Source organism: Dama dama, chromosome 23 (genome assembly GCF_033118175.1).
Source record: "Dama dama isolate Ldn47 chromosome 23, ASM3311817v1, whole genome shotgun sequence".
Classification (NCBI taxonomy): Eukaryota; Metazoa; Chordata; class Mammalia; order Artiodactyla; family Cervidae; genus Dama; species Dama dama.
Window position 1 is genome coordinate 9,003,076 of NC_083703.1, and position 26,310 is coordinate 9,029,385.

General features: G+C 37.7%; 1 protein-coding gene across 1 annotated transcript in view; it reads right to left on the reverse strand.

The window, feature by feature from the left end:
* Positions 1-200: 200 nt before the first annotated feature.
* Positions 201-26,310, reverse strand: part of ESF1 (ESF1 nucleolar pre-rRNA processing protein homolog) — a 51,954-nt gene continuing 25,844 nt past the window's right edge. The window contains exons 11-15 of the mRNA XM_061125962.1: positions 15,942-16,063; positions 12,984-13,071; positions 4,455-4,537; positions 2,907-3,053; positions 201-1,004 (exon numbers count right to left, since the gene is read on the reverse strand). Of these exons, the coding sequence (XP_060981945.1) occupies positions 711-1,004; positions 2,907-3,053; positions 4,455-4,537; positions 12,984-13,071; positions 15,942-16,063 (734 nt within the window). The 3' untranslated portion in view covers positions 201-710. The remainder of the gene's footprint in view (positions 1,005-2,906; positions 3,054-4,454; positions 4,538-12,983; positions 13,072-15,941; positions 16,064-26,310) is intronic.

Here is a 26,310-nt window from a genome sequence, read left to right on the forward strand (position 1 = left end):
AGACAGAAGGATTTCCTGTTACTATAATTAGAAAAATCATCACAGAGTTCACAAACATTTCAAATACCATTATGAGTAATGCAAACCTGGAACTGCCTTTTCATGGAGATGTACTCTTAAAGAGTTAGTTCGGTTTTTAGATAGTTTTAGTTTTCCAGAGAGTGGTTTATTTGAGGTGAATAAGATGAAATGAATCAGTGTACACAAAATAATAAAAACTTTTATTTATAAATTAATGAACTATAATAAACATGACCAAACAACAAAGAAAGTTACTAGCTTCTATTCATTATGGCTAGAAAAATAAATTACTTAAACAAATATCTAAATCTGCCTCCTGCTTCCAGAGAAATTAATGTATTGCATATACATATTTTCAAATTGTTCCCAACTCTTACTCCAACTCAAGACTTGGGTAGTACTCTATTTTTTACATAGGAATTGTAAACAGTCTTTAAAAAAGCTAACAGAGTAAAAAATATTAAAATTTTATAAACCTTATAGTCTGGATTGATTATGATTAATTTGTGGAAATATACAGTACAAATCTTTCAACCACCCACAATTAGGTCTGTTATACATGGAAAATAAATTTTATGACTGTCAGATTTTACTAATATTCTTGAAAGGTAGACTGTTCCCAATAAGTAATCCTTCCACCACTTCTGTATACTTTCTACATTCTCAATTCAAAAAGAAACAACAAACAATTACTTGACTTTTTGTTTTTTTCTTGCTTGAAACTGCTCTGTTTTGTTTTTTACAGATTTAATCAACATTGACAAGGCAGGATCAATGGATCTCTTGTGTGATTCCTTTTGAATTTCACTCTCCTTTTTCTTTACTGCCTGAGTAAGTTCTTGCTCTTTTTGTTCTCTCTGACGGGCTTTCTCCTCAAGGATTTTTTCCATAGCTTTTGTTTTCTTGAAATTAGGATCTGAAGGATCCAAATTGAACAAGTGGGAAGTATACATTGCCTGAAACCTTGCATCCTTAACATTGACCTGCAAACCCAAAAGGAAAGTATAAATACATAAAATTAGTAAACCTAATAAGACCAGAGTTCAAAAAGTCAGTGAACTGATGATAAAAAATACAAATGTATTTTGCATTGACTCATTAGAAAGCCATTCCTCCACAGATCTTCAATGGAGTTTTTAAGTTTATTCTTGAATCACATGTGCAGGGCACACTGTTCTTATCACACAATGACAATATCCTTGGAAGGGAATTATCACAGTCTATATAGACACAGTGGTCTGTTACTACCGCAGCCTCTTAGACTGTCTGCAGGAGTGACCAAAGGAGACACAGGCTCACCTATGCTTACGGTGTGAAATCTCTTTCTGGCTGAGATAATTAAGCCAGTGATGGTATCTCCTATTGGAATTTTAGGCCAAGTCACTGCCTTCTTAGTACAATAAATGTTTTTTTCAACCTTGGTGCCAAAATGAGCAGCTACTGAGAGTGAATCAAAACAGCAGATTTAAAGATCATAATGGGAAAGATGGTACCCCCAAGACTAAGATCTGATCAGATACAAGCTTCAAATTTATCCTTTATCTTTCTACAAAAACACTGAATTCCCACATTTTAAGAGCATACTCTTAACTCCAGCCAGGCCTTCAAGTATTGCTGGGTACAGGAGTGACCAAACAGAAAGTGAGCATGACTCCCTCACTGCCACCCATCATTCCCCTGTGAAAAAGAGCCCACCCAGAGATGGACTGTAGAGTTATTTGTAGTAAGGACCACAGGCTCACGTGATACTACTACCACACTCATGAGAAATGTTTTTATATGTGATGGTCATCATGCATAAGACATCCTTTTCTGCATGATGATTAGTTATCATAATAGAATATTTGACTATAAATAATTCTCTGCTTTTAACTTTTTCTAAGAAAACTAATTTACCAAAAATTGATTTAGTGGAACAGCACCATACTTGGAGCTGACTTACAAAAACCAGAGTTACACAGTGGTCTCAAAGTCCCTCTCAGTGCTGCTTAGAAGTTATTTGTATGCTTGTCTCAATTCTCTAAACAAATTCAAAATCTCTCCCATCTTCTTCAGAGTCTATTCTTCCATGCCAATGGATGGAAGTCATCCAATAGTTCCTGAGAGTTGTCTGTAAGTTTTCTGTACAGGGTTCAAACTCAAGGATGGGGACTGTGTGGCCACTAGAAATATGTACTTAGCAAAAAAAGAGGGAAAAGAGGGAACAGTGGAAACAAGAGAGCAATTAAAGAAGTGTGGTCTGGGACTTTCCCGGTGGTCCAGTGGTTAAGGAACTGACTGCCGACGCAGGAGATGGGGGTCTGACCCCTGGTAGAGGAAGACTTCACAAACTGGACAACTAAGCCTACATGCATCAACTGCCGAGCCCATGCACCCTAGAGTTCATACTCCTCTGAGAACGCATCACAATGAGAAGCCTGAGTGCCACAGCTACAGGGCAGCCCTGCTCGCCAGAGCTAGAGAAAGCCTGTGCAGTGCGACAGAGAGCCCACGCAGCGAACGCAGACCAGCGCAGCCAAAACCAAAAACATCGCACCCACGGCTCTGGCCCTTTCAGAGAGTGTGACGTGAATCTGCTATTTCGTTGTCAGGCTTAATGATGCAGAACTTTCCCAGTGTGAGCATCACACTGCATGTGATTCTAATGCTAAAAGCTACATATTTTGGTGCAACATAGCTACCAAAAGAGAAGCCTACTACTTCACCTGACGCTCAGAGAACCACCCTGGGGATGAACTGGTTATACTGGACTAAAACGATGGTAGTTTTGGCTCCACAATGGGTCCTTCCTGAGATCAAGGGGCCAAGCTCAATTTTTATCTAAAGAGCTGACTTTAGATTCAATGCCAGCTTTTAACAGAATAATGACTTCTGTCCCTGGTTACCTCAAAGTCATCCTCCAATAATTCCTTCTTCTTCATGAGCTGTTTTTTCTTCTTTTTGCTCAGATTCTGGTGCTCCACAATCTTGTTATAATTGAAGTGTTTCTTGCTCTCTTCCTCCTCATCCATCACAAGCAAAGCCATTTCAGCCTGTGGAGAGAAAAAAAGAGTTCAAACATATGACAGTGTTTTTTCTCTCCTCAAACAGGAGTATGGAGCACAAAAATCCCCTCAGAAAAGGAGAAGCCAGTCATCAGTGCTCTGGGGTGACACCTGTCATCCACCACTGGCTGTGGATCACTGACCCATAAAGAAATCCACAGACCGCTGTACAGCACAGATATAATTTTTTGGAGCAACATCATTGACAACAGGAGAGGAGTGAACACTTTATTTAAAAACCAGACCACATTTCACATTATGTAACTGATCAGTAGGTGGTAGAAACAAAAGTCCTCAAGTTCCCCAAATAAAAATTCCTCATTTTCACTTTGGTCTTTTTAAGCAGACACTAAATCTCGTAAACATGTAGTAGTTTGTGATACAGACTAGACTTTCCACACATGTGCTTTAGGAACAATGAACTCCTTTTTTCTTTTGCTGTTTTTGCCTCTACTTCTTCAATATTGATATATTTCTATGAAGGCAAGATCTTAATATTTGCTTCTGAAATCTAATATAATGCCTGTTTCCACTCAACAGGTATTTTCTACTGACCACAAGATTAAATGTAAATCTTCAAGAATCAAGTAAACAACCATGCATGCTACAGAGAAAACAATCTTCCTCCACTACCCACTTGGACTGCTTTAATTTCCTTTCCTTTCCATGACGGGTACCTACAGCTGGCTTTCCTTTTAGAATGATTTCCTACAAACAAGGATTTTCTTTGTGTTCCTTAACTCTATGAACACTATTGCATATGCAATAAAAGATGCATTAAGATGCAGAGTTTAGGTGACCAGCCTGGCTCCCTCCTAGACAGTGCTGTGACCATCAGACTCAGGAATGCTGCTGACTCCAATGCCTGTCTCAGCAAAAACACGTACTACTACTGTGGGTTATGATGAAGTGCTTAAGGATAATATTCACTACACTTCCAAGAAAGGCTTTAATTCTGCACATTAATTTTCAGTAATAAAAAGAGAGAAACAAGCATTTAACAAGCCATAAGGCAAACTCTATTACAGGACAGATTCAGACTGAATTAAAACCATGTCAATATTATTTTGAGGTTTTAATATTAGTATTTTTGTCTCTTATTGTCGGTTTTGTCCTTTACTGTCAGTTATAATAAGAGTTTTGAAAGATAAGATATTTTCCTCTTAATCACAAAGGGACATGCCTTGGGTGTGAGCTAAATTTTAACTCTGTACTTGGAGAAATGTTTGGTGAAAAGGAGATATTTTAAAATAATGCTGCTAAAATATTTATAAACTTCACTGTTAAAATCAGTTATTTTTTAATTAGACATACTGGAAACTCATATGGACACTTTCACTTGAAGTGTACATATCACTTGTCCATTAAACATGTAACCATGACCATTACCTTTTGTCTTTCTATTTCAGCTTCTTCCTCTGGAGATATGTCATCTTTTGCAGATTTTGTTGATTTTTTCTTTTCTTTTATACCTGGCAGAACAAACCAACATAGAAGGGTTAAAAATTATGACTATCACAAACAACAATTTACTTATACTATTTATTTAAAAAATTTTGTTTATAACAAAAATGCAAGGTATCTAGAAATAATCTTACCAATAAATATATAGAAACTAAAGAAACAAACAAAAAAAAGTATTACTGAGATGACTATGGGTATGAATAGAATAATAATGGTCTGGACATGATGAGTGAGTATTATAAAAAAGGAACTTCTTCTTAAAGTAATGTATAATTCTACATCAATTAAAAAGAAAACTTGTAAGATCATTCTGGCAGAAATGGAATAAACACTAGATAGAATTCAGTATCCTCTCATTTATACATTTAATAAAATTCTAAATAAAATTTTATTCAAGGAAATCTTTGCAAGGAATGAGATAGATCTGATTTACTAGTGATACAGTATGCTAAAGTGTACTACAAAGTGGAAAAAAACAAAAATGTTGTAACTATACAATGAGAAAAATAGAACAGTATGGCTTAGCATATAATAAAATGTAGCACCATACGTCACTGGAAAAAGAAGGGATTATTCAATAACTGGTGCTAGGCAACTTGCTCTATTCTGCAAAGTAATCCTGAGCGATGGCTGTGTGCATGTGCTCAGTCACTGATTCATGTCCGAGTCTGCGCGACCCCACTGACTGCAGCCCACCAGGCTCCTCTGTCCATGGGATTTCCCAGGCAAGAACACTGCAGTGGGTTGCCATTTCCCTATTCCAGGGGATCTTCCCAACCTAGGAGCCATACTGCATAATGTACAGAAAAACAAAATGCAGATGTATTAAAGAGTTAAAACTAAAAAACAAACAAACAAAAAAACCTATGAAAAAATACAGGGGAACAGCTACCTGATCTTAAAGTAGAAGAAACGTTTTCTTAGCATAAGAACAATAGAAGAGATCAAAGAAAAAAAAAAGTAATTTAAATATATAAACTCTTAAAACTCATCAGCAAATTGAAAAATTCATCTGTTTAGTGACAATTTGACAATAACTACCTGGAAGTAAAAGTTTAACAAAACCCTTTCTCCTTCTCCAAAGACAAAGCTGATCTTTGTTTAACTTCCTGTTGTCTACTATTATTAGACAAAATTACTTATGGCAAGGGTGGCTCTTGATTAGAAAAACTTCCAAGGATGCAGGGACTTCTGGAGACCACAAGATGTCAGATGAGATGTTCCTGAAGGAGAGGTAGTAACCAATGGCAGTTAAGAGCACTTGAGTCTGGAGTGATTAGCTTGGGTTTAAACTCTGGCTCAACTCCACTCAAGCTATAGCATTCATGTTTGTGTCCTCCTTTGTAAAGTGGGGCACCTACCATCTAGGGTTACTGTGAGGACTAAAAAGATGTGAAGAGCTTAGTTAACATCAGGCAAATGGTGCTATAAACTACCTGCTATTATTTGCTATTATTGTTATAACATTCTGGCTACATATATATGATGTTCTGGGTTCCTTGTGATCACACAGATGCTCTGTTTTATTCTTCTTTTTGTGTGTCTGTTGGGAAGAGTTCAAAGATAATTGGTGTCAAAGTATGAAGAACCAGTCTGAAGAGTAAGAAGCTTCAGAATCCACAAAGCCACCTTCCAGAATGTTATTACACCATGTCAACCTTCTCTGAGCTGCTGGACACTCTTATTTGTATTTGGATGAGCTCAGATTTGTCCTTCCAATGCAAAGAAACCAATGGTTACTACTTTAGAAAACAGTAACAATTTAATACTGCTACAGCACTTACTATGCATCAGGAAACAGTGCTATTTACTTCCTTTCATATATGAACTACTTTAATCCTCACAATAACACTATGAGGTAGATTCTGTTATTTATTACAATTTTCATTCTGTTGTTGACAAAATTGAAACAGAGAGAGACTGAGTAATTTGTCTCAAGCTGAGTAAGCAAAGGAACCATGATGCAAACCCTAGCACTCCAGTTCAGGCTCTGGTAATCCCCACACTCTACCCTGCGCTATCAAATGTCACTCTCCCTGGAGTAGTTCTTTCCATTTACAAAGTACTTTGTTGTGAAATAATAAATTTCAGAGAACATATCATGATGGCTGAATAACCATATCTAGTGACAGATAACAGGAAGTCAAGATAAGCTTTCTTTTTTAAAAATTTATTTATTTTTAATTGGAGGACAATTGCTTTATAATATTGTTTGGTTTCTGCCATACATCAACATAAATCAGCCATAGGAATACATATGTCCCCTCCCTCTTGAACCACTTTAGAAGCTGCCTTGCGGGCATTAGCCCTCTGCATGGGGGCAGCCCTGCCCAGCTGAGAGAAGATGACGGTGTATAAAGTGTGGCCAAGTTCACCCCTCACTGCTGCCAAGGCATCTGTCTGCACTTTCAAGAAGAAAACATTATTGTATGTAGTCCTTTCTCGAAGTGAGACAGTGTTCCTTATTTCAAATGTTTCTCAGGGAATGATATATCTGTTTTAAGATTATAGCCTTTTCTCTGCTGTAAAGTACATGCACGTACGTGTCACACACATATATAAAAGTATCATCAAGGTTCCACTTTCTTAGAGTCTGACCCCCACACCCTCAGTTTACCTCTGCTCCTATACTCTTAAGGCAAGAACTCCTTTTGAAGTGAACAGACAAGTGACATATGCAGAAGATCACGCTAGCACGGGGAAAAATCAGGCTGTCTATGATTAATACATGAAGGAGATAAAGATCTTCACATACAGCTGTGGGAAATCCTTTCAAAGAGCCCACAATGAACTGTTTCAGATTTTATAACAACCTGGTGAAAAGCCATAAAAATAAACTTGAAAGGAAGACTTCAGTAGGGAGGAAAAAAGTCTCCAAGATGGTTGGGACTAAAAATGGTATCTAATTTTAGCGTGATGAAAATTTCTTTGCTCAAGAAGAATTTACTGTGTGCTAAACTGACCTGTTTAGTCCGAAGATAAATAACGTGTAGAGACCCTTTCTGCACTGTTAACAAGACCGCAGTAAGAGGGCACATCTTTACTTATTCATTTATTTAAGAAAAAAAAAAAAGCATTTTCCCTTTGGAAAGTTTTCAGACCTAATTTAGATGAAGACTACTGGGGAAATGAAAGTCCCTGTTCTAAAATGTTACCTTTATAACTTCATTTTCCATTACTTGTAAAGTCAGAGGACTGTTCCTGTAAAAAAGTTCTCTCAGAGTGTTCAGTTGAGCACTTCTTGTGGGACAGCAGTTAAGAGAACGCACGGGAGGGCAGACTGGTCTCTGTACCTACCAGATGGGAGTGGCAAATCCCCTAATGATTCACACTTAGCAGCCAGCTCCTGCACCCAAGAGCGCTGACTCATAATCAGATACAATATACCGCCTGTGTATCTTCCTCTGAACCAAGGCATTCAGCCTTGCCTGGAAAGCCAGCAAGTCCTTGTGTCCAGCTCTGACACATATGGGTCCTGGCTCTGGTCTTTACAATGCACTTGAAGAGTTACAAAATGCTTATAAAACCATTTGTAAACTGTAAAGTAACATATGAGTAGTATACTGTAAGTACTCAGCATACTGGCTGAATGAACCAAGTACATATACTTTACTAGATTTTTTTTTTCATCATGTTGTGTGGTCTGTGAGATCTTAGTTCCCATCCAGGGATTGAACCTGTGCCCCCTGCACTGGAAATATGAAGTCTTAACCAACAGACTGCCAGGAAGTCTCACCTTATTAGGTTTTCTTTGTATTTTACCAAATATCTAAAGTTGTCAAGACAAAGGATACACTCTAATAGGGTATATTTACATGTGATATACTCTAATTCACTCCTACTTCTTAAAAAACAAAATCTTATTAGAGCTTATGCAGTTAGATAGGAATAAGCACATTATCCCACCATTTCATTTCTAGAAAAAAAAAAAAAATGTTTTAACTCATTCTAGAAGTACATCTTCAAAACTCACATCTAATATTGAGTTTGCAGCTTAGAATAAAATAGAAAGAATACAGCAAATTTAGAGTCTATAGGGAAGAAAGAGAAGGGAGAATTAAAAAAGATTTCTGGTACTCATATTGGCTCCTAACCCGAGCCAAATACCAGGTCTGGCATCAGTCAGGGAACTTGATTTCTCCATATTTTTTGAACAGTAAGTTAGCTCTGGGACTGCCTGGGGTAAAGCTGTTATAAATATACTGAAGTCCATCTGGCTTAGAATGTCTCTGTCCTGCTCAACTGTGGGAACTGAACTATATACCCTTCCAAGCACAAACGCTTTTCCTATTTCACAGCTGTTCCTTCTCAGTTTCTTAAACTTTCCTACCTTCCAAGTATACCGTCTCCAGGATACGGTACTTTATGCAGGCTCTTGATTTCAGGGCCCAAACATGCATCTTCCTCTCTCACCAACACTTCCTACCTCTTGTTCTGTGGTTTGAAATACTATTTATAAGCTAACAATTCCTAAGTATATATTTGTAATTCAGCTGATCTCCAAGGCTCATATATAAATGTTAACCTAATACCTCCATGTAGATATCTGATTGACATCTTAGACCAATTATATACTACTGATCCTTTCCTAAGATTCTCCTTAACTTAGTAAATAGCAGAACATTATCGCAGCCACAGGACTGGAAAAGGTCAGTTTTCATTCCAATCCCGAAGAACAGCAATGCCAAAGAAAGTTCAAACTACTGCACAACTGCACTCATTTCACATGCTAGAAAAATCACGCTCAAAATACTCCAAGTTAGGCTTCAACAGTACGTGAACCAAGAACTTCCAGATGTTCAAGGTGAATTTAGAAAAGGCAGAGGAACCAGAGATCAAATTGCCAACATCCGTTGGATCACAGGAAAAAACAAGAGAATTTCAGAAAAACACCTACTTCTGCTTCATTGACTATACTAAAGCCTTTGTGTGGATCACAACAAACTCTGGAAAATTCTTAAAGAGATGGGAATACCAGACCACCTGACCTGCCTGCTGAGAAACCCGTATGCAGGCCAAGAACCAACAGTTAGAGCCAGACATGGGACACGAAACTGGTTCCAAATTGGGAAAGGAGTGCATCAAGGCTGTATATTGTCACCCTGCTTATTTACCTTATATGCAAAGTACATCACGAGAAATACAGGGCTGGATGAAGCACAAGTTAAAATTAGATTGCTGGGAGAAATATCAATAATCTCAGATATGCAGATGACACCACCCTTATGAAAGAAAGCAAAGAGGGACCTAAGAGCCTCTTGATGAAGGTAAAAGAGGAGAGTGAAAAAGCTGTATTAAACACAACATTCAAAAAACTAAGATCATAGCATCAGTCCCATCACTTCATGGCAAATAGATAGGGAAACAATGGAAACAGTGACAGACTATTTTCTGAGGCTCCAAAATCACTGCAGATAGTGACTGAAGCCATGAAATTAAAAGATGTTTGCTCCTTGGAAGAAAAGCTATGACAAACCTAGACAGCATATTAAAAAGCAGAGATATCACTTTACTGACAAAGGTAGGTTTAGTCAAAGCTATGGTTTTTCCAGTAGTCATGTGTGGATGAGAGAGTTGGACTATAAAGAAGGCTGAGTGCCGAAGAATTGATGCTTTTGAACTGTGGTGCTGGAGAAGACTCTAGAGTCTCTTGGACTGCAAGATCAAACCAGTCAACCCTAAAGCAAATCAACCCTGAAAATTCACTGGAAGGACTGATGCTGAAGCTGAAGCTCCAACGCTTTGGCCACCTGATGTGAAGAGCTGATTCACTGGAAAAGACCATGATGCTGGGAAAGATTGAAGGCAGGAGGAGAAGGGGACAACAGAGGACGAGACAGTTGGATGGCATCACCAACTTAATAAACATGACCTTGAGCAAGCTCTGGGAGATGGTGAAGGACAGGGAAGCCTGGCATGCTGTAGTCCATGCGGGGGGGGGGGGGGGGGGGTCACAAAAAGTCGGACATGACTGAGTGACTAAACAACAACAATTGCAGAGATTCAAAACAAGAATCTAGGAGTCATGCTTCGAAAATATTACTAGTAAGCTGTGTAGACTAACCATCTTGTCTAGACCTCTGCAAAAGCCTGGTCTCCCAGCTCTCAGCATGCTTTCTTCAGTCTGTTCTCCGCAGGACCCAGAGGAGCAGGCTTACATACATACCACACCACGTAACATCCTTGCTTTAAGACCCGTTAGTGGCCTCCCACTGTCAGTGAGTAAAACCCAAATTTGTCGCTGCGACACAAGGCCCTCCCTCACACTAAACTGCCATCTGCCCACATTCCAGCCACAATGGTGCCCTTCAATTCCACCACACATTCTTTCTCACCTCACGGCTGTTCTACCCACCTTCCCGTCATTTGAAGTGCTTTTTCCCCCAGCTCTCCGCGCCCAACTCCTCCTCATTCTGCAGGTCTCATCTCAAATGTTACCATCTCCAAGAAGCTTGCTTCACCCACCCTATATAAGAAAGCCACTCTCCTTCTTCTCTGGTACATGCTCTGTATTATCCTATTAGTTCCTTTAGAATACTGATCCTATTCTCATAACATTCTTATTTGTTACCTGTAAAGAATCTGCCTGCAGTGCAAGAGACCCAGGTTCAATCCCTAGGTTGGGAAGATCCACTGGAGAAGGAAATGGCAACCCAGTAGCCTTACCTGGAAAATCCTATGGAAAAAGGAGCCTGGTGGGTTACAGTCCATGGGGTCACAAGAGTCGGACATGACTTCGTGACTAAACTACCACTTCATGTCTTCCCGTCCCTAAAACCATAAACTCTGAGGGATGTAACTTGGCTTGTATTGCTAGTACTGTATCTTTAGCATACCAGAGTGTTTAGCACCTGGCAGGCACTCAAAAATATTTATTGACAGAATGAATAAACAATATATGGTGAGACCATGTCTTGGTCTAATTTTTATGTAAATTTAAAAAAAATCACTTTTTCCTTAAAAGAAAACAAGATATAAATTATTATTCCTAGGAACTATTCTGAAATCAAAAGTATATTGAAAACAAGCAAACTTTATCTGTACTTTCCTTTGGAACTTTTGATACTAACTTTAAAGAAAACTATTCACAATTTAAATGTGCTGATTCCAAGAAACAAGTTACCCTAAGCCACCACACTACATAACTTACTCTTTGAATTCTACTCTGAGTTCTGCAGTTTGACCAGATTTCACAAGCCAAATGAAGCACTTTGGAATGAGAACAAGGAAACGATAATGCTTCACATTTCTCCGTTATAAACTTGGTTTCCTGAAATGCGAGAATAAGGCTAAAATCCATCATCTTCTAGGAATGACTGCTCAGGTATGATAAGAAGAAGAATATGTTAAGTTTCCATTTCCCTTTCCAATTCCTAAGAACCTCACATCCTATAATAGAGTTTATTCATCTTGATCCCCTTTTTCATCAATAAAGCATCAGTACTAAAAGGCTATAACAACCAGGAAATAATTTTGAGCAATTTTGACTTTCCTGTAGAGAACTATTCTGGCCCACTAGTCACAAGGGACGAGAAGCAGGGAAACTTCATAAAATCCTTCTTACAATGCCAGCTTGGAGTTGCTCCAGGAGCAAGCCTTTGGGGTTCATGTGTGTGGTATGCAGAGCAGGGAAGGGCAAAATGCATGAGAACAAATGGAAAAAGCTTACAGTGGTCCTGTACTGACTTGTCCAAGTATGGTCTGAACCTTACCATACATATTTATACACACACATTTACATGGACGAAAAGGTAAGAATGAATGCATTCAGGAGAGAACTGACTGGTACATGTGCAATGGAAACAAGGCTCCTTGGAAACTGGAAATCAGATACCTGAGAGTTTATTTAGGGATTCAAGGAAAAAGGGGAGGAAGCTGGCTTTTCAGCTACATGAAAGCTAATCTTGAAGCAGAATAAATGAAATGGGATAAAATGAAACATAGATGCTGGGTCAACTGGAGCCAAAAAGTTTTCCCACCATGTACACATGTTTCACACATGCAAGCCATGTAAAAATTTTAACATATCCACATGAACACAAATGGATTTATTCCATCCTTCCAATTCTTCACAGAGTTTGCAAAGAGAGACCTGGAAAGGATGTGTTATATAAAAGCAGTGAAAGCACACAAAGATATGACTTCCTTTTTTTCCTCATCCTTTTATAATCAATCTACCTAGAATCCAGAAAGGAATCCTCAGTAAACTGTGAAACTAATCATGTTCACCCAAAGCTTCCCATAATGAAATTGCTTCTTGTATGTACAGGGGACGTGCTGGCCTCCCTATCCGACCAGTGGCTACATCCAACACGACAAACTCGCTTATAAGCCACAAGGGAGCCACACAAATTCCAGGGGTTTTCAAAGAGTGCACAGCTTACATTGTCTCTACCCATGTCACCTTTTTCGCTTTAGATTCCAACTGAAAATTACAAATATGGGTTGGCTTACCTATTTTTTTAGCTTCTTCAGCAAAGTATGGGTCATTCATATCAACATCAGAGGGAACATCATCTTCACTGGCCTCTTCAGCAAGAGCCTTAAAGATGAATATAAAAAATAAATACAGTTTATTGTAAGGACCAAGACAAATAAATGTGAAGAAAAACCCAATTTCTTTTAAACCAAACAATTCAATCTAAAATTAAACTAGTTTTCAAAAATGGCTAAGTTTACAAAATTAACTTCTGATTAACTCTTTTGTTTGTTCAACAAATACTTAGGGAATACTTTATAAATACAGGAACTATATAGGGCTTTTGAGAGAGACAACAGTTATCAGATATATGGTTTCTGTCTTCAAAAATTTTACGATCTATTAAAAGAAATTAGCCACATAAACAAAGGTATGGTGGTGGTTTAGTTGCTAAGTTGTGTCCGACTCTTTGCGATCCCATGGACGGTAGCCTGCCAGGCTCCTCTGTCCATGGGATTCTCCAGGCAAGAACACTGGAGTGGGTTGCCATTCCCTTCTCCAGGGGATCTTCCCGACCCAGGGATTGAACCTGGGTCTCCTGCATTGCAGGCAGATTCTTTACCGACTGAGCTATGAGGGAAGCCCTAAACAACAAAGGTATATAGTAATAATAATTAAAGATAGGAAGTTCCAAAAGAGACAAAAATAAAACACATTTGAGGAAAAGAATGCTTTTAGATGGGTGATCAGTGAAGAGAGGTAGCCTTATCTCTCAGAAAATTGAGAAATGGCAGTGATTAACAGCAGTATGAAGTAGTACACTGTGGAAGCCTGGTAGGCTGCAGTACATGGGTCACAAAGAATCAGGCATGACTTAGCGACTGAACAAGTACACTGTGGGTTATCTTTCAAATCATATTTAATGCAATTTATCTGCTGGTTAGTTAAAGAAAATGATTCTTTGTTATGAAATTTCAAAAATACAAAAGGAGTAAGGAAGGTATAATAAACCTCCTGTTCTCATCACCCAATTTCAACAATCACTTTGTTTTATCTATAATCCATTCACGAAAACTTCTGTACTAATTTTAAGCACATCAATCGGTTACATTTTCCCTAATCAAATTCAAACAGTTTACTAAATTAGTATATTTAAGTTAAAAAAAAATCAAGTCTATAAAGTAAACAGAATATATGCAAACTAAGATCAGACTAACCAGATGGAGTTTATCCCCAGGAATCTACAATATGAGTCATTTTTTTTTTTTTTTCAATATGAGTCATTTTAAGGAAAACATCTAGAATGCACATTGCTAAACATTATCCTACATGCTGAAGAAGACCCACCAAACCCTAAAGAATGTTCATTTTGGTATTACTATCCTTTTGAAGAACAAGGACTTCTAAGAATTTTTCATCAAATTATTATAATAGGTTTAGCAGCAATATGAAGTTTATAGCAAAGATTCTAAAATACTTATATATCTAACTACATCTTTATTTACATATTTTTAAAACTGTTCTTTTAGATCCAAATTACAGCTATATCAACTATGGCAAATAAACATGTATTAATTTCTTCAGTAATAATCTCTCAGTATCAAATGGAAGTGACAAAGAGTTGGGGAAAAATATTTTTAACCTGAATTCTTCAGATTCTCCTGTATGTGGAGAATTTCATGAGATGGAAGAGATCTGCTGAATCACCAAGTCCAGCACTCAGTATAGAACTGAGCACTCAACAAACCTGTTTTTAATATCATTGATAAAATTAGTCCATTCTAAGCTCAATAAAAGCAAAAGGTAAAAGCACAAGGAAATATCAAAGTACCAACCAAATGAAAATTAAAAAAAAACAGCTGCTAAATGTTTCACAGAAGAGTGACTACTTTATTGACTCCATGAAGACCCACTTCTAAGTCTTCCATTAAACTGATGGCTTAATAACTTGTGGAAATATTCTCTTTTAAAGATATTTTACTGCCTGGGAGAGGCAGAATATCAATGCAGGCAGGGCTCTGACTTCATTTCCTCATTTCCTCATTTTTCTATCCATTTCCAGAAACACTGAGTGTTAAGAGGAGTACAAAAATCAGCCCACTGCATCATTGCATTCCGTAGCCCTCTTTCAATACTGCAGTGCTCGTATCTACAGAGAGAAGCAGTGCAGTGCGCTTCTAGAAGGAGCCCTGGGGCAAGAGACCTGGATTCCGGCATCAGCCCGGCAGTTAACGAGGTGCATATTCTCAGATGGATCACTTCATTTTCTACAACCATCAATATAAAACATCAGGGTTGGACTAAAAGAAATCATTTAAGATTCCTCAGGTTGTAAAATTCTCTGACTAGTGATATAATCTTAAGATAATGAATGAACTGCTAGGATGCTGCATTTCACTGACAAGACAGAATATTTTTATTGGCAGGAACCCTAAGTGTCTCTGTTATTACTAAGGATTCTAACTCTGGAAAGATGTTATTTCTGAATCATGGGAGTCAAATCAGATTTTTCACAGACAACATATTAGCACACACAAAATATCTTCAAAAAAGGGATCTAATGACAATATGTTAAAAGATCTATATGCAAATATTGAAAAATTTCACAAAGAGTGAAAAATGCATCTTGAGAAATATACAGAAAAAATTTCATTCATTCTGAAAATGTCTCTCTCTATATATATATCCCCAAGTAAAAATGCCTGTCTGTACCTCTCTTTCTCACAAACACAGAACAGAATCAAACTGTCTTAAATCTAGAAATCAACTGAACTATGCATTTTATTGAGGCAGCACATAAATGTAAAACATTAGTGCGCAGCGGTTACCGTGGCTCTGATCTTTCACAGGTTTTATGCATCATTGTGTAACCCTGCAGAAAACATTTAACCTACCCCAGTGAGTGGTTACGTATGAGACAATGGGTGCCAAGCACTGGCACCTTCTGATACTTAGTGGCTGTTCAATAATTATTCAATCATAATTATTGATACCTTTTGTTTCTTTTTCAGTCTTTTTTTCTCTTTCTTCTTCTCTAAAAATTGTTCCCAAGGGGTCAGTTTATCCTTTCCTTCCAATTTGTTTTTGACCATCTCTTCTGCACTTTCTTTCAGGCCTAAGGGAAAACACAAGTAGTTTAGTTTAAAATGTTGTATCTTCACTCACTTAAAAATGTAATTAACCAAAAAAGATTATATTAATATATTTACTAGAGAAACAAAAAATGCGATACTCCAATGTCACAGAGTAACATAATATCAACCTACATCAAAGCTATTTACTAAAAACAAACAACTATAAACCTAACCAAACCAAAATAGATAAACAAACCAACTCAGCAGCTAAATATATGGTCAAGCTACTAAAGAAAACTCCTTTACTTAGCCTCAAACTTTATTTCTTGGTATGTAATTTAACCACTTGAGACTCGAAAGGTAACTGGTCTTTTAACACAGTTATGTCTACTTGCTTCTGTTGCCCAAGTAAAAGCTTATATTCCCTGGAAACTATAGGTGACCAACAAAAATTGATTAGTAAGGCCATCTCTGTGGAAATACCCCTGGAGGAAAGAATTCCTGTAATTTCTTCTCAAGGACTCATTCTGTGAGTGCACATCTTTAAGATCAAAAGGGCCATCAAGTTCAGATCCCACTTTCCATGGTTTACGTTCTTTCAGTGATGTTATTCGCTCTCATAGGGTTCTTGCTCCTTATATTCTGCGCTTCCTGAGATGTTTCTCGGTGGCTAATGCAAGAACTAGAGAGGGGTGAGAAGAAAGAAAAAGCCCCATGGCTGATCTATCAGTTCATGAAGACCTTACTACTGCCACAGTAAAGGAAATGTGAGGACTGTGTTATCACCTTTGATAAAACAAATGTTTATTTTGGAGTATTTTTGGGAGGTCATGTTCAGTTTGGAAAGAGGGGTCTTTAATATTCCAAAATTAATGGAATGATTCGAGAGATGAGGTCAATCCAGATCATCTTCCCAGATACATTCTAAATTCTAAGAAAGTCAAAACCATTCTAAGGATGTAATTCCCTTCTTCCCTGATGAGTATACTGAGACTGAGGATATTCAGCAGCTTGCCTAAGAACACAGAATAAGGAAGCTATGTACAGTTAGACTTTTAACTCTTAATTATCCTCTATACTATTACCAGATACATCTGAAATGCTGGTTTGATTGAGAATAAAGAAATGCATAGTCCACAAATAAAATCTAAAGCTTTGGGTCTCAGGTTCCTTATCTGCAAAGTGAGGCTGGGCTGGATCAGAAGCATACAACTTCTTCCTCCCACATACACTGTTCTTCCTCTTAAAGAAAATATCTGGTAAAAGACCAAATGCACAAAAGAACTGAAAGTCATACTTTGGGTCCTAAGCCCCAAAGAAGAGCATGAAACAGCTGGAACAGATGATTTTCAAAGGTCCCCTCTGGCTTATAAACCAAGACTTAATTTCTAAATTTCTATAACTTAGAAAAGCATTAAGGTATAAGCATACTCAAGGTTACTCAGATTAGCTTTCATGATACACTACTGGTATGTCTGATTTATGACAATACTCTCTGATTTATGGGATGCCAAATCAGAAACTCAACTCTCAATTCAAAAATGTTTCTTGTTAAGAAAAACACAGTTCACTTTACTAAGCAGTTTTCAGGAGAAATGTGAACTGTAGAAAACATGTCCAGATCTCTGACTGAATCAACAGATACATAGCACCTTAGGAAATGTAAACACTGGTACTCACTTGGGAGAAAGCAGCAAATCCTGACAAAACAAGTTGATTTCAAATAGGAAAATAAAATAATTTATATGTTATGCCTGTGGGTCAGCACACAGTCCAGTCTCAAATTCTAAATGCACAGTACTGTTATTAAATATGTTTAAATAATAATCTTTAAGATATTCTACTACAGTTTCCTCAAACATGAAGAAAGATTTTACTACTCCAAAATACTAAATTAAGCAATATATTTAGAGTCCCCCCACCCCCACCCCACCAAAATGTATTCTCTGGTTAATTTTAATCCTTGAAACATAAACTCTACTCCTATCTTGGCATGATGTTAAGGAAGGTGTTTCTTTTACACGACTAGACCACTGGTTTAATGGGTCTCAATCTCTATGAACTACTCCAATGTGACGACTGGGTCCTGGCATTTTGGGGGGACATGGATATCCTTATAGTTTGGTAAGAACTATGGAATCTCTGAAACACTGTGCTAGAAAAACTTGTCTACAATGTTCAGAAGTTTATAGATCTTCAACACCCATTTCTGTGGAAGGACCCAAAAGGCCTCAGGCAAACAGTACTACGGGGCAACAGAGGTCTTGAGGAAGGCGGGAGTCTGTCTCCCAACTTCAAGACTTACTGGCCCTAACACTTGTAGGCGCTACATGAAGGTTTCTTATTTCAGTGTGACTGTCATTTTGGACCAGATAATTCTCTGTTGTGAAGGCCATCCTGTGCACTGCTGGATGTTAAGCAATGTATCTGGTCTCTCTACACTAGCAGCCAGTAGCCCCAGCCACGAAAATCAAAAATTTCTCCAGAACTGCCAGTGTCCTCTTGGGGAGAAAAATCTCAACTCAGTGGTTCTGAGTTGAGAACTACTGTTATTGACAATGATTAGAAGTCACTTCTGAAAAGAAGGGCTGTATTTCTATGTTTGTGTCACATAAACTATGAATTATTTTATTTGGTACTTGATTATAATAATGTCTTTCCTACTTTGGCAATTTCAACTGAGTATGCCTTTTCTTTCAACCAGAACAAAGGCAGCTAAAGTCACCTTCTTTTGAATCCCATAATATTAAGCATAGCGCCAGACACATAGTAAGTACTTACTAAGCACTTAATTGATCTGTCTTGAAGAAAAAATTCTCATTTCAAGCCAAGTGTTTGATCTTTAATGTTTGGAACATAGTCTCTCCAACAGAAAATGAATCAAAACTTTAGGATCTAAATAAATGGCCTTCATCCCGAAACGGTTCATGCATTTTTTTTTTTTTTTTTAAGGAGCTACAGCTCTAGAATAATTCATGAAATATCATTCTTGGGAAATATTTTCCTGGTATTTAGTTTGTTTATAACAATAAAAAAATAGCATCTTTAGTTAAATCTAGTCTGAAATTTTTTGCCTGGCTCTCCCTTAATACACCAAAATAGTAGAAGGACAAACACGCTGCAATGAACTAATACACCGCCACGATAACTCAAAAATGCTTTGTTCTTGCTGTCATCATGAGGTCATTTAAATCTCTTGCCACAGATCACAGCTGTTTATATTCTAAATTCTTAAAAATATGCCCATCCCAGAAGCTTCTTGGCATAAGCACAAGAACATTCTTCAGACAGTTTTAGCCTCATTTGAGAGCAGCCACTATGTGACTGAAAAACAATTTCATTATAAATGTCTACTTTTATGCAACTTTGTTTTTTAAAAGTTTTAAGCATATAGTCAAGGGCTGTTGACTTAGTTAAAAATAACATTAATAATCCTACAAATAAGGGGTGAGAAGCTCTTTAAAACCAACTATGAACACAGATGACTCCATTTTAACAATAATTATTTAAGTGCAATTTATTCAGAATTATTTTGGCAGTTTGCATACACACAAAAATACTTTCAAATATTCTTTCAAAAGCCACTAAAATAAGAATACACATTTCTTCTGACCTAGCTCATTTCAAATTTTGAAAAGTCTTCAAAGGGCAGGACATGAATAATAATTTATAATAACTCAACTAGGTACTATAGTTGGTTTTGTTTATAGAAATAAAATAAATATTTTAAGATTTCTGATATAGGCTGAAACTGGCACTTTTAAAAAATGTATGTGAGAACTCAGGATCCACTGAAAATATTTATGAACACTTATGGTTCAATCTTTATTTATGTATGTTGTATGTTTAAATGAGGCCATGGTAACACTCAATTCCAAAAGTAGCTTCTAAAATGTAGCTAACTACCATCACCAACTGAGCTCCCAACAAGGAATTCACTCTGGGTGTAAGGGCTTTTAGAGGAAAATAACCAACCATGCCCTGAGGAACACCGACATCAAAAATATCCCTTCAAACTGGTCAGTTTTCTCCAATGGTAGGGGGAGAGAGATATTTACTTATCCTTCAAGTGTATCAGATATGCAAAACTACAAATCTTTGTAATGAGAAAGATAAAGATTTGAAGTGTTTTCAACTTGGTTCAAGATTTGCTTATCACAGGAATTTGTTTAGAACATTGTTCACAATTTGGTTCATAATCTGAACTTCTGTAACTCTTTTTCTCCTAAACTCTTATAGTATATTCTTTTATTCTGCTCTATTTAACACAGTTGTAACTTTACATTTATTTGTGTGATTTTTTAAAAAACTATTATTAATGGCTATCTCCCTTACTAGGTTGCAAGCTCTGTGACGGTAGAGGCTACAGCTTGCTTTTATTTTTACCCCAACAAAGGTAACCCTATGCTAGTGGAGGGCCTACTACATAGCACATGCTCTGCTGAATGAATGCAAATGCAATTGAAAGGATACATAAGTCAAATTTGTTCCCAACCTTACAGACAGAGAGCAATAATTCATGAAATTAAAAAGTAAAATAACAACTAGCCCTGGGAACAATAGTAAATAACAGAATTTAACAATCAGCCAGACAGAGCCAACAAAAGCTCTTTGTATGCACTTAACACTCTCAGAATACTGTTACATCTACTACATGGAAACAACACGGTTATAATAAAGATAAGAGAGTAGTATAGGTAAGCTATTTCGACTGGGAAGGCTTCTCATATAACACTTAATTCTGTTTCTCCTAAAAAAGTCAATGAGGTAGTCAAAGAAGACATTCCAAAATATGCACTAAATGAATAAATGTTAAGGCTTTTTATTGTTGTTCATTGTCTAAAAGCCATTTCAGTGGGTAGCAACTGGTTTACATTTGCCTTGAATTTGAGCTTATCATCCTCTACCCTCTTCTGAAACCCCTTTTACTCTCCCATAGAAGGATGTCTTCCATTTGCCAGTATATTCATGTCACTGTGAACTGAGCTGTCCCTGCTTCTTAGAATCAAATGTTCTTACGAAGCTGACTTCAAATATAAGACATTTGGGCTTCATTAGGAAGCTATTGTTTCCTGTATTTGTCTGTACTTTATTTGTATGTTGTCTTTGCCTTTCAAGTAGCTTGTGATCACAATGTACATAATAGCAAGCTGTCCTTAATACTCACAGAGTAAAACTCTGGCCAAGTCTGATGAAGCCATTCTGCTCTTTAATTTGTGGCAAAGAAGACTGAAGAACTATTTTTCTATTGTCACTTTATATACATAATGTTTACAGACAAGGTAGGAAATAAATGAAAACTTAAATGAATGGCTAAGACATAAGGAAGCTAAGGGAATTTTTTGGAATCTAGTCAAAATAAGAAAGCTCAAAGAGAAATGTTTAACTATCTTAGAAGTAGGGATTTTCCTTGGGAACATATACTAATCTGCTCTGGTTCAGCATGGATCTTGGGTTTTAACAGGCTGCTAGCCAAGGAGGCAGGGGACTGAGTTTGGAGCTCGATCTGATTGCAGGGCTCAGCAGAGACCACCACCACGAGGCCAGGGTCCTTTAGGAGATGATGCTCCTCCTCCAATGGTTTAGAAGGAATACATGCCTTTCTTGGCTTTGGCCACGGGCAGAACAAAAGAAGTAAAAACATATTTTCTCCCTCAGAGAATTTATAACCACAGGCCCACACATCCATGGGTTTGTGGCTAGGATTCACACCATTTGTGCGGCTCCAAAACCCTAATCCAAAAATTTGGTTTCAATTGGTCCAGGATTGGGAGTGCCCTTAGGTACCTGGCAAATACTCTCTAAAAGAAGCATGTTCTTTTGACTCAGGCCTCTGAGAATTCCCATAGGTAAAGAAAGATCCAAGAACAATGAGATCATAATCAAAATTCAATATGAACCAGAGTAAACTGAAACAAAATAAGTCAGACCTACAAAGACTAAAGGTTTTGGAATTATACAGAATATAAAGTCAGCACATTTTAGAGAAACAAAAGAAATTAAAAGATAAGATTATTAAAGGTATAAGACAGATTAGAGGAAGGAAAAAACTTCCAGAAATGAAAAGCAACTGAAATTATAAAGTCAACCAAGATAAATAGCAGACAGAGGTAAAGAAAAAATTAATGAACTGAAAGAAAGAAAAGAAATTACCTAGCACGCTGCACAACACACTCAAAGATATGGAAACTATGAGTTAGATTCAGAATGAGAAAGTACCACACATATCAAATGGGATTCTCAGAAGGAGAAAATAAAGATGACGGATAGGTAATATTTTAAGAGAAAAGGGCTGAGACGTTTTTGGAATGTTTAAATGAATGGGGAGTTACTGATCTTCAGAATTCTGGGTATCCAGTTAATAATAAGCAAGATTAAAGCTACCAAGCAAAAAATGACCTAGATATATACCATGGTGAAACTCTAGAATACTAACTAAAGTATTTTAAAAGCCAGGGACAAAGACAGCACTGTGGAATAAGGTCAACTCTTTCCATGACAGGGTTCAGAAGTGGGCCCCTGGGCCCTGGGATTAAAACAGCATATTCTTTAGTTACACTGGCCTCACTTGTAAACTCACATCAAGAGGAGTCAAGGGGAAGCCCTGAATGTAAAGTAACTATGCCCCTCCCTAGAAAAGGCTTAAGTGGTGACTAGGTTGGCATATAGTCAAAGCTATGGCTTTTCCAGTAATCATGTATGGATGTGAGAGCTGGACAATAAAAAAGGCTAAGCACCGAAGAATTGATGCCTTCAAACTGTGGTGCTGGAGGACTCTTGAGAGTCCCTTGGACTGCAAGGACACCAAACCAGTCAATCTTAAAGAAAATCAACCCTTAATATTCATTGGAAGGCCTGATGCTGAGCTGAAGCTCCAATACTTTGGCCACCTGATGCAAAGAGCTGACTCACTGGGAAAAGCCCCAATGCTGGGAAAGACTGAAGGCAGGAGAAGGGGACAACAGAGGATGAGATGGTTGGACGGCATCACTGACTTGATGGACATGAGTTTGAGCAAACTCCAGGAGATGGTGAGGGACAGGAAGCCTGGCGTGCGCAGTCCATGGGGCCGCAGAGAGTCAGACACGACTGAGCGACTGAACAGCAAGGCTGGTGCATCCATGGCAACAGCAGACAGTCTTCCCTCCCTAACCCTCGACACTCGCAGCCTCGCCACGGTCTAATCTAGAGGTCACCCACACACCCACTCCTCTGTCACATCTCCTTCTCCCTTCAATTCTCCATCACTAAGTTCTCCGGAATCCATGGACATCATCAGCAAAAACCCACCACTGCATCTCTGAACCTTTTCTTCATCTTCCTGCCCTAACTGAAACCTGGCTCTCCCCTGAAGGGTCTGCACAAGGCAGCACTTTCAAGCACTTTCAAGTTGCTCATGGTGGTGGGGGCATTCGGTTTCTTCAGAGAACAGTCACCAGCTGGCCGAGGGCAAGGGTGGATATATGAATCAGTAAAGCTCTCTATCTGGTTTTAGAAAGTGTTAGTGGCCCAGGGTTAGGAGGAGTAACTTACTGACCAATAAATCAGGGACCCAATCAATAGATCCTTACAGGTTTGAAACTCTGGTATCTGACAGAGGTGGTACATCCGAGTTCTGGGGGTAAGGAGAGATTTATTCTATAAGAAGAATTAAAAAGCTCTGCCATGCAAAAGAAGTTGAAATTGAATTCCTACCTTATACCATAAAAAAAAAAATCAACTATTGATGAATCAAGCACTTAAAAGTAAAAAATCAGTCCCAAATGATACAAATCCACCCTCCACACCAATGTTAATAAAGTTAAGAGCTTTACCACAGAATTCAGCCATTTAAAGAATATAATTTGATGGTTGTTAGTGCATTCACAGATATGTGCAACCATCACCACAGTCAATTTTAGAACATTTAATTCTTCTCAAAAAGGAACCTTTCTCTCCTCAGGTTCCATCAGGTTGAAGTGTTCAAGTTCCTCTCTTCAGTTGAAGCATTCAAGACACTTCAACACTGCCCACCCCTCAACCACTAATCTATTTCTTTTCTCTATGGTTTGTGCTGGATATTTAATATAAAATACGTGCCATTTTGTGACTGGCTTCTTTTACTTAGCACAATACTTTCAAGGTTCATTCACTTTATAGCATGCATCAGTACTTCCTTCTTTATATGCACCCATACTTTTTAGAAATACTTAATAAATGAGATGAAAACATATACAATGGAGAGCAAAAGAGTGGATGCTGAAATCTGGATGATGGTTACTCTTAGGTAACGAGAAGCAGGAGAGATCAAATGGATGGATTTAAGTTGTTGCACAATTCTAGTTTTTGTAGTGTTTTCACTTATTATTTACTAAAAATAAATAAAAGAGAGTCATGCTGGATCAATGGTAAGAGTGTCCTAATCCAAAGACTGTAATTAATGAACTCACATGAACTAGAGGTTCATAAGAATAAAAGGACACATTTAGTATATTTGCCTATACCACTTTTGTTCTTCAAAGAACATTATAGAGGGAATAAAAAGGAAAATCACCAACTAGAAAAAGTTATGTGCAAAATATACGGCTGATAAAAGATGAGCCCAAAATATAGAAGAATGCCAAATACAGGAAGAACTCCTAAGAATCACTAAAGCACAAAGAACATTAGATTAAAAATGACATCAAAAGACATGAATAGATATTTCACAGATAAGAAAGCAGGAAAAAAATGCTTTTTTCATTAGTAATTAGCCAAATGTCTGACCAATCCTTTAAAAACATGTCAGGCCATACATCTCCATTTCCCATTACCTTTCCAGTACAAGCTAAAGACCATCAGAGGCCCTTTGTGATCTGGCCACCTCTCTGCCTTCACCTTCTACTACTATCCACTCCCTGGCTCATTCTGCCTCATTATTCCTGAACAAATCAGAAATGCTTTCCCCTCAGGGTTTTTGCATTTACTGCTTCCCCTGCCTGAAATGTCCTTTCCCAGGATAACACAGAAGGTACCACATACTTTTGTACAAATGTCATTTTCTCAATGAAGCCTTCCCTGACCGTCCTGTTTACACTGCTGCCCACTCCCACCCCTGAACTTCCTACGCCCTACCCAGGTCTTATCCTTTTGCTTCCATAGCTCTTAACCACCATCTGATTATTTTAACCATTTACTAGTTTACTAATTCCCTTCCTCCCCTCTCTCCCTCAACGCACACACCAGAATGGAGGACTCCACAAAGGCCTAGGTCTTCGTCCGTTTTGTTAGTGCTATAGAGAGGAGGGCGGCACACACAGCAGGAGCCCAGCTAAGCTTGAGCCTAACATACAAACTAAAACCATAATGAACACCGTCACTTACAGACGCAACCGGCAAAAAGTCACCCGGCAATTATCAGTTAACAGCGAGGATGAAGAGCTGTGTGAACTCACACTACCAGTTAGAGTGAAATGCCACAAGCACCCAGGAAAACAACCCAGCATGACCTTGTTAAGGTAACTGTGAGTGTGCTATACAACCAAGAAATCTGACACATATCCAAGAAGTTCTATATATACCTTGGTGACAAGTCCAAGAATATTCACAAAGACACTGCTTATAAGAGCAAAATACCACAACAGCCAGCAACAGAACAGATATGATATATCTATAAGGGAATTTTATGTAGCAGTGAAAATTAATGGACCATGTACTCACATATGGGTTATGGATAACTCTCAAAAATAAAATGTTAAGAGCAAAAAGAAATGACAGAAGAATACATAGAGGATACTTTTATCAACTTCAAAATTAATAAAACTAAATAAAGACTTTAGGATACATACATGAGTGGTAAGACTATTATATAGAAAAGGGGAATGATTAACATGGAATGTAGCTTCACATTTTCTTCTGGGGGAAGGAGGAGGGTGTAACAGGGACTGCAGACATTGGTGATGTTCTTTCTTAAGCTGGGCACACAGATATTCATTTACTTGTTTTCCTTTAAATTGTATACATACACTGTGTTTAGCGTCTGTGTCTGTGTTCTTCTTCACCACAATAAAGTGTAAAAAAAGGCTGTGCTTGTGTGAATGTTCACTCTTTGACAACTATGTGCTGATAAACTGGCTTTCACTAACCTTTGTCATCTAATTCCCCTCAAAATAATAGGTACTTAAACTCAGATTTTCTGATGTAAGCCCTCTGTGCTCTTTCCATGATCATAGTAAACTACTGTTATCCCAAACTTCATTATAAGAAGGTCCCAATCTATACACTTTCTTTAAAAACCCACCTATCAACTAGTGGCCTGAAACTCAGGTGT